Source organism: Saimiri boliviensis, chromosome 2 (genome assembly GCF_048565385.1).
Source record: "Saimiri boliviensis isolate mSaiBol1 chromosome 2, mSaiBol1.pri, whole genome shotgun sequence".
Taxonomy (NCBI): domain Eukaryota; kingdom Metazoa; phylum Chordata; class Mammalia; order Primates; family Cebidae; genus Saimiri; species Saimiri boliviensis.
In genome coordinates, this window is record NC_133450.1 from 58,679,413 (window position 1) to 58,692,032 (window position 12,620).

The following is a 12,620-nucleotide window of genomic DNA, read 5'->3' on the forward strand; positions in this document are numbered from 1 at the left end:
AGCACTTTGGGAGGCCAACACAGGCGGACCACGAGGTCAGGAGATCGAGACCATCCTGGCCAACATGGTGAAACCCCGTCTCTACTAAGATACTTAAAAAAAAAAAAAAAAAAAAAAATTAGCTGGGAGTGGTGACGCATGCCTGTAGTCCCAGCTACTCAGGAGGCTGAGGCAGGAGAATCGCTTGGACCCAGGAGGTGGAGGTTGCGGTGAGCCTAGATTGCACCACTGCACTCCAGCGTGGCAACAGAGCAAGACTCTGTCTCCAAAAAAAAAAAAGGCTTTTCCATCTGCAAAATCTGATTGGCAGACCTCTAAAAGACACTAGTTTTTTTGCCATTCTACTTTCTCCCATTCGTTTTCTTAGAAACTACATTAACTGTATTTCAAACAAAATAATGACAATAAAAAATTTATTTTCAAACCAAGCAAGCTAAGTCCTACAAAATACCTTATACATGTGACCTCTCTCTTAATTTACATTTTAATTTTCCATGCCTCCTAGATGGAAAAAAATTCCATGCCAAAAAAGTATATACAAATAATCCCTTAACCATTCTATAAATAAAGTTGGCCCTTAATTTAGGAAATCTCAATACTTTATTGGAACTCAACTTCATAGCTGTGCTATTACCTAAGCCACAGCTTATTCCAAGTAGGTGTTCTCCATTAAGTGTTCAATTTCAAACTGCCATTACCTGTGATCCCTCTCCTTCATTCACACATTAACTTTCTGTGTCCTCTCAGCTAAATCTTTACTTCAATGGCTTAACTCTAATGAAAACAAAAAGATAACAATCTCTACTATATTTAGAGGCTTTATATTTTCTTGAAAACTGCTTTCTATAGCGCTAAACTGGATTAATTGCTTTCTTACCACTCTACTGGAATAAATACAATTTACTTGTGACAAGGATTAGCTGTCATAAATGTACGAAGAGTAAAAAACAAACTAGAGACACAAAATCTGGGTTTCAGTTCTGACTCAGCCTCCTAGTAGCTGGCTAACTACTTGAGGTTCCCAAACTTCAGCTTTTTCATTTGCAAAAAATGGAGAATAATATCTACCTCTAGAGTTACTGCAAGGATTATGATAATTTACATGAAATCACTGTAAACAGTAAAGCATCATAGAAATATCGGGTAATACTGGTGGTATCCTGATGGTATGAGTAACCAACAGACTAGACAAACATGCACCTCAAATAAGGGACTACCTTTTTCACAAAATAAACATAACTTTCCAAAACAAATATGCATCAGTAAGACAGCTCGAGATAAACTCTGAACTAGGATTCAGGCATCTGGATGAATACATCTTCTTCAGCTAGTTTTACCATTAACTCTACATATCAACACAGGCAAAATAACTTTCCTTTTCATCTCAAATGCCTTCATCTAAAAAATCTATTTACTGGACCAGATGTTCCATAAGTATTATTACAGCCCTTATCACCCTATTAAATGACTAAGTATTCAAAAGAGTCATTTAACATTATATTCAAAACTTAGAGCACTGTTTGATCTACCAGCAAAACAGAACTTAAGGGCAGACGACGATAAAAAAAAAAATTTTTTTTTAATTTTTTTATTAAATAAAAATAGAATTACATACAATTCTCGAGAAGCAAAGGAAGAGATAAACTACCCTATTTTCTTTAATAGTTCTCCCTCTAAATGACTAGTGATGAACAAGGTGCATTAACAAAAGGGCGGGGCTCCTTCCCACAAGCTTTTTGGGAACCACCTACTTCCCAAAGAGGTGTAACTGCTTCCTCCTTGCCTTCATCTGCCAAGAAACTTGAAAGATTAAGGTTTATATTGTCTTGAGAGAGGATTTTATTTTTCTTTTCACTTGGGTGGGGTTGCCAAGAGTCATCTGGTAAACATATCCTATAAACACCATTATTCACAACGCCAGGTCTCCCCGCAAAGTCTTAAAAGATCTAAGTTTTTAGAGTAATACTAATTTTTAAAAATGAGTTCAGACTATAACTCAGAATTAGATATTCCTGTGTTAACAGTAATTAGTGCTGCCAACTGCCAAGTTTTCGCTTCCCCGATTTATTCACCCTCCCGCGTCTCTGCAGAGACTACGATTTGCCCTCTCCAAGCACCGAGCCAGGTCCCGAGGGAGAGTCCCCAGCAGCTCCCAGGAGAGGGAAGGCCGGGCAACCCAGGCCTCGGCGCTGCCACCCCTCGCTCCTCACCGATGACGATGCGCAGGTGCTTGAGGCGAGTCAGTGCGTCCTTCTTGGTGTCCAACACCTTCTGGGTGGACTTCTTCACGTCCCCGTGCGGCTTCTTGGAGAACATCCTGCCGCTGCCGCTACCACTGCCACTGCCACAGCCGGCTCCCAGCCGGGTCCCGGCGGCAGAAAGTGGAGGGAGTGGGCGGGGAGGAGACTAGCCCGAGCGGCTCATTCGCTCCCAAGCCTTGCGGGCCCGGGCAGAGCCGACTCCTCCCCGAGCCAGGCTAGGGCCGCCACCTCCACCCGCCTCGCGCCGCGGCTCCAAGGCACCTTCAGCTCCGGCTCCAATATGGCGGATCGCCTCTCCCGGCCCTGCACCGAGCGAGGTAGACCCGGGCGGGCCGCCTGCCGCCGCCTCCCGCCTCCAGCGGGCACGGCTCGCCGCCACAGGCCGGGGCCCCGGACCCAGAGCCACGGAGGTGGAGCTCTCCGCGGCGCAGCACAACTCTCTCCCTGAGGCCCCCTTAAGGTTGAAGCTTCTGTAGCAGCTTACACCCTGCAGAGGCCGAAACCGGGACGAGTCTGGTAGTGACTGGGTTTCACGACTTTGCCGTCAGTGGCGAACAGTCTCCGTGGCAACCGCCTTCTGACGTCAAGGGTTCTTGACGTCATGCCAGCATGAGATCACCCGTGGCACTCCCCGCCTTGGTTTCCTGTGTAAGGAGCCAAAGGAAAAGCCCAAGAAAGGCAAGGAAGGTAGTTACTGCGTGCTCCACTGTAAGCAAAGTGATAGTAAAAAGCAAAGAGAAATGTCCATGATTTATCTTTGAAAATGTGCATAAGTTGTTGTGGTCACCAGATCCTCTAGCAGAAAGATAAACGAAGCTACAGTTTGGCCGATTTATTCTGTCCTAAATCTATTACTAATAATATTTCCTGCATTATGTATGTGTTTTCTTTCATATTTTTTCTATTTGCTATCCTTTTTTTTTTTGATGTTTTTTCTATCATATCCCTTTTTTTGCTGCAAACAACTTGACAACAGAAAGAGTTAAGCAGAGCTTTGTAGGCTTTTTTATGTATATGTAAAAGTAATCTTACTTTCCTTTCCTACTGTGTTCTTTTAAAAATCTTTTTCCTGGCCAGGGGTGGTGGCTCACGCCTGTAATCTCAACACTTTGGGAGGCCGAAGCAGGCGGATCACCTGAGGTCAGGAGTTCAAGAGCAGCCTGGCCAACATGGTGAAACCCTATCTTTAAAAAAAAATTGAAAAAAAAAAAATCTTTTTCCTATCTGCACCCCACATAAAAATGAATATGTTGTTACTTTTTCCTATGCAAAGAAAAATTCAAGATTCTTATTAAAAAATCAGTGAAATTCTGAATGACATAAATTGAAATTTTTCTTGGAAACTTTTTTTTTTCCTTTTCTAGACAGGGTCTCACTCTGTCGCCCAGGCTGAAGTGCATTGGCGCGATCTTGGCTCACTGAAGCCTCGACCTTGCAGGCTCAGGTGATGCTTCCACCTCAGCCTACAGTAGCTGGGACCACAGGCGTGCCACCACATCGGCTAATTTTTATGTTTTTTGTAGATACTGGTTTTCACCATGTTGCCCACACTGGTCTCAAACTCCTGGACTCAAGTGATCGACTGGCTTCTGCCTCCTAAAGTGCTGGGATTACAGGCGTGAGGCCCCCTCACCCAGCTGGGAAAGTTCCCTCCACAAAATAATTTGATAGTGAGTTTGCTTGTTTGAAGACCTGTTTCCTTCTGTATTCTCATCCATAGCAATAGACTGGTCCAATGAAATACGTGATTAACATAGAAAAATAACAAAATCAGCAAGGAAGAGAGAGATGTAAGACATTTGTCAAAATTATGTTAAAACATAGTACTTTGCTTAATGGTAGTTTGTTTCAACAACAATCCTACATTTTTTAAAGTACAAAAAAAAATTCAGTTTTTATATATATGGTTTGTTTGTATCATCAAACTTGCAAACCATACATGTTTTGAGGAAGCTTATAATATAATAGAAAAATAAGGAAATTGTTCAAGAGATTTGAGTTCTAGTTCCTCTCAGCATGTTTTCTTATTAGTAAAATCAAAATAAGGTGTGTCCCACAGTTTTGTGAAATTTAGGCGATAAAACAATGGTTTCAAGCATGATCTTTAGAATTACGTAGACCTAAATTAGACTTTCTGTTTCAGGGCTTGATTACTCACAATGGAGCCCTTGGCATGTAGTTCAGTCTCAGCCTCATTTTCCTCATATGTAAACTACATCAGTGATTATGATAATTAGGTTAGAAAAGTATTGAAAGTTACTTCTATACTGACATATCTCATAACATGCCTTTCCTTTACAGAATTTAAATAGAGTAACTGTTTAAAGATTCATTCTTTAATGAGATTGTAAACTCCCTGAGGACAGAGACTATATAGGTTTTGTCTAAAGTTGTATCCCAGTCTTCTTGCAAAGTACTCTTTGCAATATAGGCTCAATAAATATGTGTTGAATAGAATAATGAATGTCACTTTCCCTTCCTTTCTCTTGCACAAGCACTCAGTAAATGTTTGGCAAATGAGTCCCAAAATGTAACATGTTATTAACAATAATTATATGGTGGCAGACCTGAGAAAAATTTGAAACACCATTGTAAAACAAATTAGCATAATGTAATGCAGATATGGCACACCCAGCCCACTGCCTGGTTTTCTCTTTCCAGTGATTTAAATATTAAAATTATTTGAAAGTATAAGTCTTTTACACAGCAGATATAATTATTATGGAAATAAAACACTGAAAATTACCTTTGAAATACTGCTTGTAAGAACTAGATTTTTTTTCTTTTTGAGACTGCGTCTTGCTCTGTCACCCAGGCTGGAATGCAGCGGTGTAGTCACAGCTTACTTTAGCCTTAACCTCCTGGGCTCAAGCAATCCTCCCACCTCAGCCTCCCATGTAGTTGGGAACACAGGCACATGCCAAAAAGCCCAGCTAATTTAAAAACATTTTTAGTAGAGACAAGGTCTCACTGTTTCACCCACACTGGTCTTTAACTCCTGGCCTCAAGGGATTCCCTTCCTCAGCCTCCCAAAGTGTTGGGATTACAGATTACAGGCATGAACCACCATGCCTGGCCTACACACAAATGTTTATAGTAATTTTATTTCTAACTCCAAAAACTGAAGCAACAAAGATATCTTTCAATAGTTGAATGAATAAACTGTGGCATATCCATATGATGGAATATTATTCAGCAATAAAAAGAAATGAATTCTTGAGCCATAAAAAGCCATGTATGATCCTTAAATGCATTTGGTAAGTGAAAGAAGTCAGTCTGAAAAGTCTACATACTGTATGATGTTAGTTATATGACATTCTGGAAAAGGCAATATTATAGCAATAGTGAAAAGATCAGTGGTTGCAAGAGGATTGAGGGGAGGGAGAAGAATGAATAGGTGAAGGATGCGATTTTTTTAGGGTGGTGAAACTGTTCTTTTTTCTTTTTCTTTTTTTTTTTTTTTTGAGACTGAGTTTCACTCTGTCGCTCAGTCTGGAGTGCAGTGGCGCAATCTTGGCTCACTGCAGCCTCCACCTCTAGGATTCAAATGATTCTCCTACCTCAGCCTCCTGAGTGGCTGGAACTACAGGTGCATGACATTATACCTGGATAATTTTTGTATTTTTAGTAGAGTTGGGTTTTCACCATGTTGGCCAGGCTGGTGTCCAACTCCTGACCTCAAGTGATCTGCCTGCCTTGGCCTCCTGAAGCGCTGGGATTACAGGCATGAGCCACCGTGCCCAGCCAGAAACTATTCTGTATGATGCTGTAATTGTGGATACGTGACCCTGTGCATTTGCCAATACTCATCAAACTATTTTATAGTACACAGAATGACCCTTAATGTATGCACATTAAAATAAATCATTTAAGAGTAGGAAGATCCCGGCTGGAACACAAAATGTGTCAAAATAATCTAACTGTATTATAATGTATGAAACAATCTCACTAAAGAAGATGTAGAAAAAAAGGTACTCATTTGGGAATGAGTGGAATTTGTAAGACTAAAGGCGAAAAGAAATGTACATATGCACTGTACTCTAGTTAATAAAGTTGTTTCTCATGGGGAAGTAGGTTAACAATTATGATACTGTTATACATGTATACTGCAATTAAATAATGAAGGAAATGTTTGGTATATGGTGGGAACCAAGTATCTTATTGTTGGAGTGGGAGTTGTTTTTTTTTTTTCTTTTTTTTTTTTTAGGTGGGGTTTCACCACGATAGCCAAGCTGGCTTGAACTCCTGACCTCAAGTGATCCACCCACCTCGGCCTCCCAAAGTGCTGGGATTACAGGCGTGAGCCACCACGCCCGGTGGAGTGGGAGTTTATAATAAGTAAAGGGAGGAGGGTAGAATGATTCATGTAGTAATAGATTAGAGTTGAGGCACCACATAGGTATTAATTCATATTTAGCTTAATATATATATAGATGGTTACATATAGAAATATTTATAGATATGTGTATATAGATGTGCTAGTAAACATATGTATAGAGTTGACTCTCTATATCCATGAGTGCTGCATCTGTGGATTCCACCAACTAGGAATCAGAAAAAAAATGGATGGCTACATCTGTATTGAACACATACAGACTTTTTGTTCTTGTCTTTATTCCCTAAACAATACAGAATACCAGCTATTTACGTAGCATTTACATTGTATTACGTATTATAAGTAATCTAGAGATGGTTTGAAGTATATGGTGGGAGTGGGGTGTTGTGGCTCACACCTGAAATCCCAGCACATTAGAAGGCTGAGGCAGGCAGATCAATTGAGCCCAGGAGTCTATGACTAACCTGGGCAACATGGTGAAACCCCATCTTTATTACAAGTCAAAAAAATTAGCTGAGTGTGGTGGTGAGCCTCTGTGGTCCAGCTGCTCAGAGGCTAAGGTAGGAGGATCACTTGAGCCAGGGAAGTAGAAGTTGCAGTAAGCCATGATGACACCACTGTACTTCAGCCTGAGTGACAGAGGGAAACCCTGTCTCAAAATTAATTAATTAATTAATTAATTAAAATTAAAACAAAAAAGTTTTTAAAAAAGTATACAGGGGGATGTTCATAGGTTATATGCAAATACTATACCATTTTATTTGAGGAACTTGAGCATCATGGATTTTGGTTTCCAGAGGGATCCTGAAACCAATACCCCAAGAAACCAAGAAATGACTGGGGTTTTTTTTTTTCTTTTTTCTTTTTTTGAGACAGAGTCTTGCTCTGTCACCAGGCGCCAGGCTGGAGTGCAGTGGCACTATCTCAGCTCACTGCAACCTCCACCTCCTGGGTTCAAGCAATTCTCCTGCCTCAGCCTCCCAAGTAGCTGGAACTACAGGCACATGCCACCACATCCAGCTAATTTTTTTGTATTTTTAGTAGAGATGGAGTTTCACCATTTTGACCAGGATAGTCTTGATCTCTTGACCTTGTGATCCACCCGCCTCGGCCTCCCAAAGTGCTGGGGTTACAGGTGTGAGCCACTGCATGCAGCCCAAATATTGATTTTTGCTACCATTTTCCAATAAGAGGAACCAAGGCTCTTTGGAGAATGATTAATTGTAGGACTGGGGCAAGATGAACTTAGAGCATTTTGTAGTGCCCCAAAGTAAAGAAGTACTAAACACACACACACACACACACACACACACACACACACACACACACTATGATTAGAGTATGTCACCTAAAAGAGCTCCCAGTGGACAAAGCTGAAACAATGTGAACCACAAAATAAAATGGTATTAGGTTAATAGACAAGCCAATATAAACATTCATGAGTCCATACTGTTATAAGTAAATGATTGAATAAACAAATGTGGGGGAAAAGAGACAAATCTTCCATGCAAAAGAATTCCAAAAAAATTTTTGAACATATCCTGTCCAGAAGATGGAGATAACTTCCTCCTTTTAGGGGAGGGAGACAAGGTTTGGCTCTGTTGCCCAGGCTGGAGTACAGTGGCAAGATCTTGGCTCAGTGAAGTCTCTGCCTCCTGAGCTCAAGCCATGCTCCCACCTAGCCTCCTGAGTAGCATTGGTTTGACCAGTATACATTGGATTTAGAAAAATCCCAGTTGACCAGGGTTCTTGAAAACTGTTAAGGTCATCAAAACCAAGGAGAGTTAGAAACAGTCACATAGCCAAGAGCCTAAATGGAAGTGATGACTAAATGTATTAAGGTATTTGGGGTGAGATACTGAAATGGAGAGGGACATTAGGTAAAAACAAAGGAAATATGGTCAACTGTGGAGTTTAGTTAATAACAATGTGCCATTATTGGCTCATCCATTATAACAAATGTGCCATACCATTTTTAAATAAAGGAAAATGTGTGTAAGGCATACGGGTACTCTCTCTACCATTGGATTAATTTTTTTCTGTAAATCTAAAACTATTCTAAAAAATAAAGTCTATTAAAAAAATTAAACCTGAGAATTTTTAACACTATTTATTTTTTATTTTTTTATTGAGATGCGGTTTCACCATGTTGGCCAGGCTGGTCTCGAATTCCTGACCTCAGGTGATCCACCCATCTCGGCCTCCCAAAGTGCTGGGATTACAGGCATGAGACACCACGCCCAGCCTCAAAACTATTTTTTTTTTTTTTTTTTTTTTTTTTGAGATGGAGTTTCGCTTTTGTTACCCAGGCTGGAGTGCAGTGTCGTGATCTTGGCTCACTGCAACCTCCGCCTCCTGGGTTCAGGCAATTCTCCTGCCTCAGCATCCTGAGTAGCTGGGATTACAGGCACGCGCCACCATGCCCAGCTAATTTTTTTGTATTTTTAGTAGAGACGGGGTTTCACTATGTTGACCAGGATGGTCTTCAAAACTATTTTTAACTCACTTAAAATAGCAATGATAAACCATTGCATGATAAGTAACATTCATGAGTTTTTTTTTTTTTTTGGAAAATTGTATTTATGAACAAACATTTAGAAACATTAAAAAATATCTATTTATTGGCTAGGCATGGTGGCTTACGCCTGTGATCCCAGGAGTCAGAGGTGGGTAGATCACTTGAGGTCAGGAGTTCAGGACCAGCCTGGCCAACATGGTGAAACCCCGTGTCTACTAAAAATACAAAAACATAGCTGGGCATGGTGGTGCGTGCCTGTAATCCCAGCTACTCAGGAGGCTAAGGCAGGAAAATTGCTTGAACCTGGGAGGTGGAGGTTGCAGTGAGATGAGATCACGCCACTGCCCTCCAGCCTGGGCAACAGAGTGAGAGACTCCATTCCCCATCCCCCAAAATCTATTTTTTATTTAAATTTTTAAAAATTCCCTTAGAGACAAAGATGATGGTTGGGACTAGCTGGCCACAGATGAAGCCTCAGACCAGAAATATGGTGGTGCGAATGGATCCAGGCACATTCTTCTACAACTTTTACGATAGACCCATCCTTTCTCATTGGAACACCGTCTGGCTGTGCTACAAAGTGAAAATGAAAACAAACGACCGCTCAAGGCCTCCTTTGGTTGCAAAGATCTTTCAAGGCCAGGTCTATTTGAAGCCTCAACACCACCCAGAGATGAGATTCCTCCATTGGTTCTGAAAGTGGAAGCCGCATAGTGACCAGGAGTACGAGGTCACCTGGTTTGTGTCCTGGAGCCCCTGCCCAGTGTGTGCAAGGAATGTGGCCGAGTTCCTGGCTGAGGACAGGAAGGTCACCCTGACCATCTTCGTGGCCCACCTCTACTACTTCTGGGACCCACATTACCGGGAGGAGCTTCAAAGACTGTGTCAGAGGAGAGACAGTCCTCATGCCACCATGAAGATCATGAGTTACGGTGAATTTCAACACTGTTGGGACAAGTTCGTGGACAACCAAAGATTGTACAAGCCTTGGAATAAGCTGCCTAAACATTATACATTACTGCACATCACACTGGGGGAAGTTCTCAGACACCTGATGGATCCAGGCACATTCACTTACAACTTTACCAACGACCCTTCGGTCCTTGGATGGCACCAGACCTACCTGTGTTACAAGGTGGAGCACCTGCACAATGGCACCTGGGTCCCGCTGCACCAGCACAGGGGCTTCATACTCAACGAGGCTTCAAATAATCCTGGTTTCCCTGAAGGCTGCCATGCAGAGCTGTGCCTCCTGGACCTGATTTCCTTTTGGAAGCTGGACCTGGCCCAGCGCTACAGGGTCACCTGCTTCATCTCCTGGAGCCCCTGCTTCAGCTGTGCTGAGAAGGTGGCTGAATTCCTTCAAGAGAACCCACACGTGAACCTGCGCATCTTCGCTGCCCGCATAAATGATCGTCAACGAGGGTATAAAAAGGGCCTGCGCAGGCTGGACAGAGCTAGGGCCCCAATTTCCATGATGAAATACGGTGAGTTTAAGCACTGCTGGGACACCTTTGTGGATCACCAGGGACACCCCTTCCAGCCATGGAAGGGACTAGATGAGCACAGCCAAGGCCTGAGTGGGAGGCTGCAGGCCATTCTCCAGGGAAACTGATGGATGAGCCTCTGTCTATAAGGAAGGAAGAGACCAGGGCTGAGCAGCAGAATAAAAGATCTTCCAAGAAATGCAATCAGGCTGTTCACCACCATCTCCAGCTGATCACAGACGCCAGCAAAGCAACGCGCTCCTGACCAAGTAAATTATTTTAAAAATGAGAATGAATTACCTGTAATCAAAAATTTATGTGGTATAGTAGTAAGATTATGCTCAATACAGTCAGAAAAGTTTCAAACCTACTAATCCAGTGACAATTTGAATTGGTTTTATATGTAGATGAATACAATGAAATACTAAATATTTTCATATATTTTTCCTTCTGTGATTGTATCATGACTTGCAAGTGTTTACATAAATATTAGCAAATGTGAAAAAAAAAATTCCCCTAGACTTCTCAGCAGAAAAAAAGTCATTTTTTTCCTATCACAAAATTTATTTGGTGAGAAAACTGTTATTGCTTTACTTTTTTTTGGTTTGCAAATTTCCTTATACTTTGGCTTAATAAAAGACAGCTGGATTCTTATATACACTATTCTCTTTTGGTTGTAGTATATGAAGATAATCTGGCTTCATATATATCTATGTAATTGGTAAAAAGAGTATTTTAATAGCTTTTTCAGATAATTGTCAACACTACAATAAAAGTCAACAAGTGGTTGTTTCTAAAATTTCAACTTTTGTTTTAAACTCAGTGCGTACATGTGCAGGTTTGTTACATGGGTATAGCGCATGATGCTGAGGTTTAGGTTAAAACTTAATCCATCACAAAGGTAGTGAGCATGGTATCTGATAGTTTTTCAACCCTTTCTACGCTCCCTGCTGCCCCCTCTGGTAGTCTCCACTGTCTGTTGTTCCCGTCTTTATGTCCCTGTGTACCCAACATCAAACTCCCAACAAGTGGTAGTTTCTTTTTTTTTTTTCTGAGACGGAGTTTCACTCTTGTTACCCAGGCTGGAGTGCAATGGCGCGATCTCGGCTCACTGCAACCTCCGCCTCCTCGATTCAGGCAATTCTCCTGTCTCAGCCTCCTGAGTAGCTGGGACTACAAGCACGCGCCACCATGCCCAGCTGATTTTTTGTATTTTTAGTAGAGACGGGGTTTCACCACGTTGACCAGGATGGTCTCGATCTCTTGACCTCGTGATCCACCCGCCTCGGCCTCCCAAAGTGCTGGGATTACAGGCGTGAGCCACCGTGCCCGGCACAAGTGGTAGTTTCTTAAAGATTAGTTACAGTGCAGAATATGAAAGCCTATCAGTAAATATTTTGTACTCCTTACATTAAAATCTTGTACTTTGAATAGATCTTTCACCTACACATAATTTTGTAACTTTATGTCTTCATCAAAATAATTGCTGACTTATACAGATCTTTATTTTATTTATTTATTTATTTATTTGTTATTTATTTATTTATTTTTTAAAGGCTAGTCTAGTGAAGCAGTGGGAGTGGAGAAGGAACAAAGAAATCTGTAGCTGGTTGTGATCAATTAGTTGTAAACACCACTGCACTCAGACCAGCCTATACAGATCTTTAAAATGTTAACACATTTCATTAAATAACATTAAAAAACTCACATACATTAAGTATTGGAAAGTTGTCATACTCACCATGGTGGATACAAGTTTTTTAAATTTCTAATTTTCACTTAGAAGCTTAAATTTTGCTGATGCCCTTTTCAGCCTCAGCCCACCTGCACCCAGGTGAAAAATTAAAAATTAAAAAAAAAAGAAGCTTAAATTTTATTATTGGCTTACTCTATTTATTTTTGCAAAAATATGCCAAATACCCATGTCTGAATTGTTGTAGTTTATCACTTCCTTTTTTTTAGCCCCACCCCCCTGTTTATCACTTCTTTTATGTAAAAATGTCATTTTCTGACCAACA

General features: G+C 41.2%; 2 protein-coding genes across 15 annotated transcripts in view; one reads left to right on the plus strand and one right to left on the minus strand.

Annotated features, from left to right (window-relative positions):
- The window catches only part of RALGAPA1 (Ral GTPase activating protein catalytic subunit alpha 1), a 282,216-nt gene extending 279,434 nt beyond the window's left edge, over positions 1–2,782 (minus strand). For 10 of the 14 annotated variants that reach the window (XR_012516229.1, XM_074393365.1, XM_074393366.1 and 7 more), the window contains exon 1: positions 2,211–2,782. Coding sequence is in view for 13 of the 14 variants with exons in the window: in XM_074393365.1 (XP_074249466.1) it covers positions 2,211–2,316 (106 nt within the window). In the remaining variant the exon portion in view is untranslated. The remainder of the gene's footprint in view (positions 1–2,210) is intronic. The other 4 variants (XM_074393371.1, XM_074393372.1, XM_003924200.4 and 1 more) reach the window with 2 other exon arrangements.
- A 6,773-nt stretch (positions 2,783–9,555) lies between these two features.
- LOC101047325 (DNA dC->dU-editing enzyme APOBEC-3G-like) lies at positions 9,556–10,733 on the plus strand. The gene is given in 1 exon segment (XM_010334944.2): positions 9,556–10,733. A coding segment is annotated over 1 exon segment (1,173 nt). The 5' UTR covers positions 9,556–9,557; the 3' UTR covers positions 10,731–10,733.
- Positions 10,734–12,620: the final 1,887 nt, after the last annotated feature.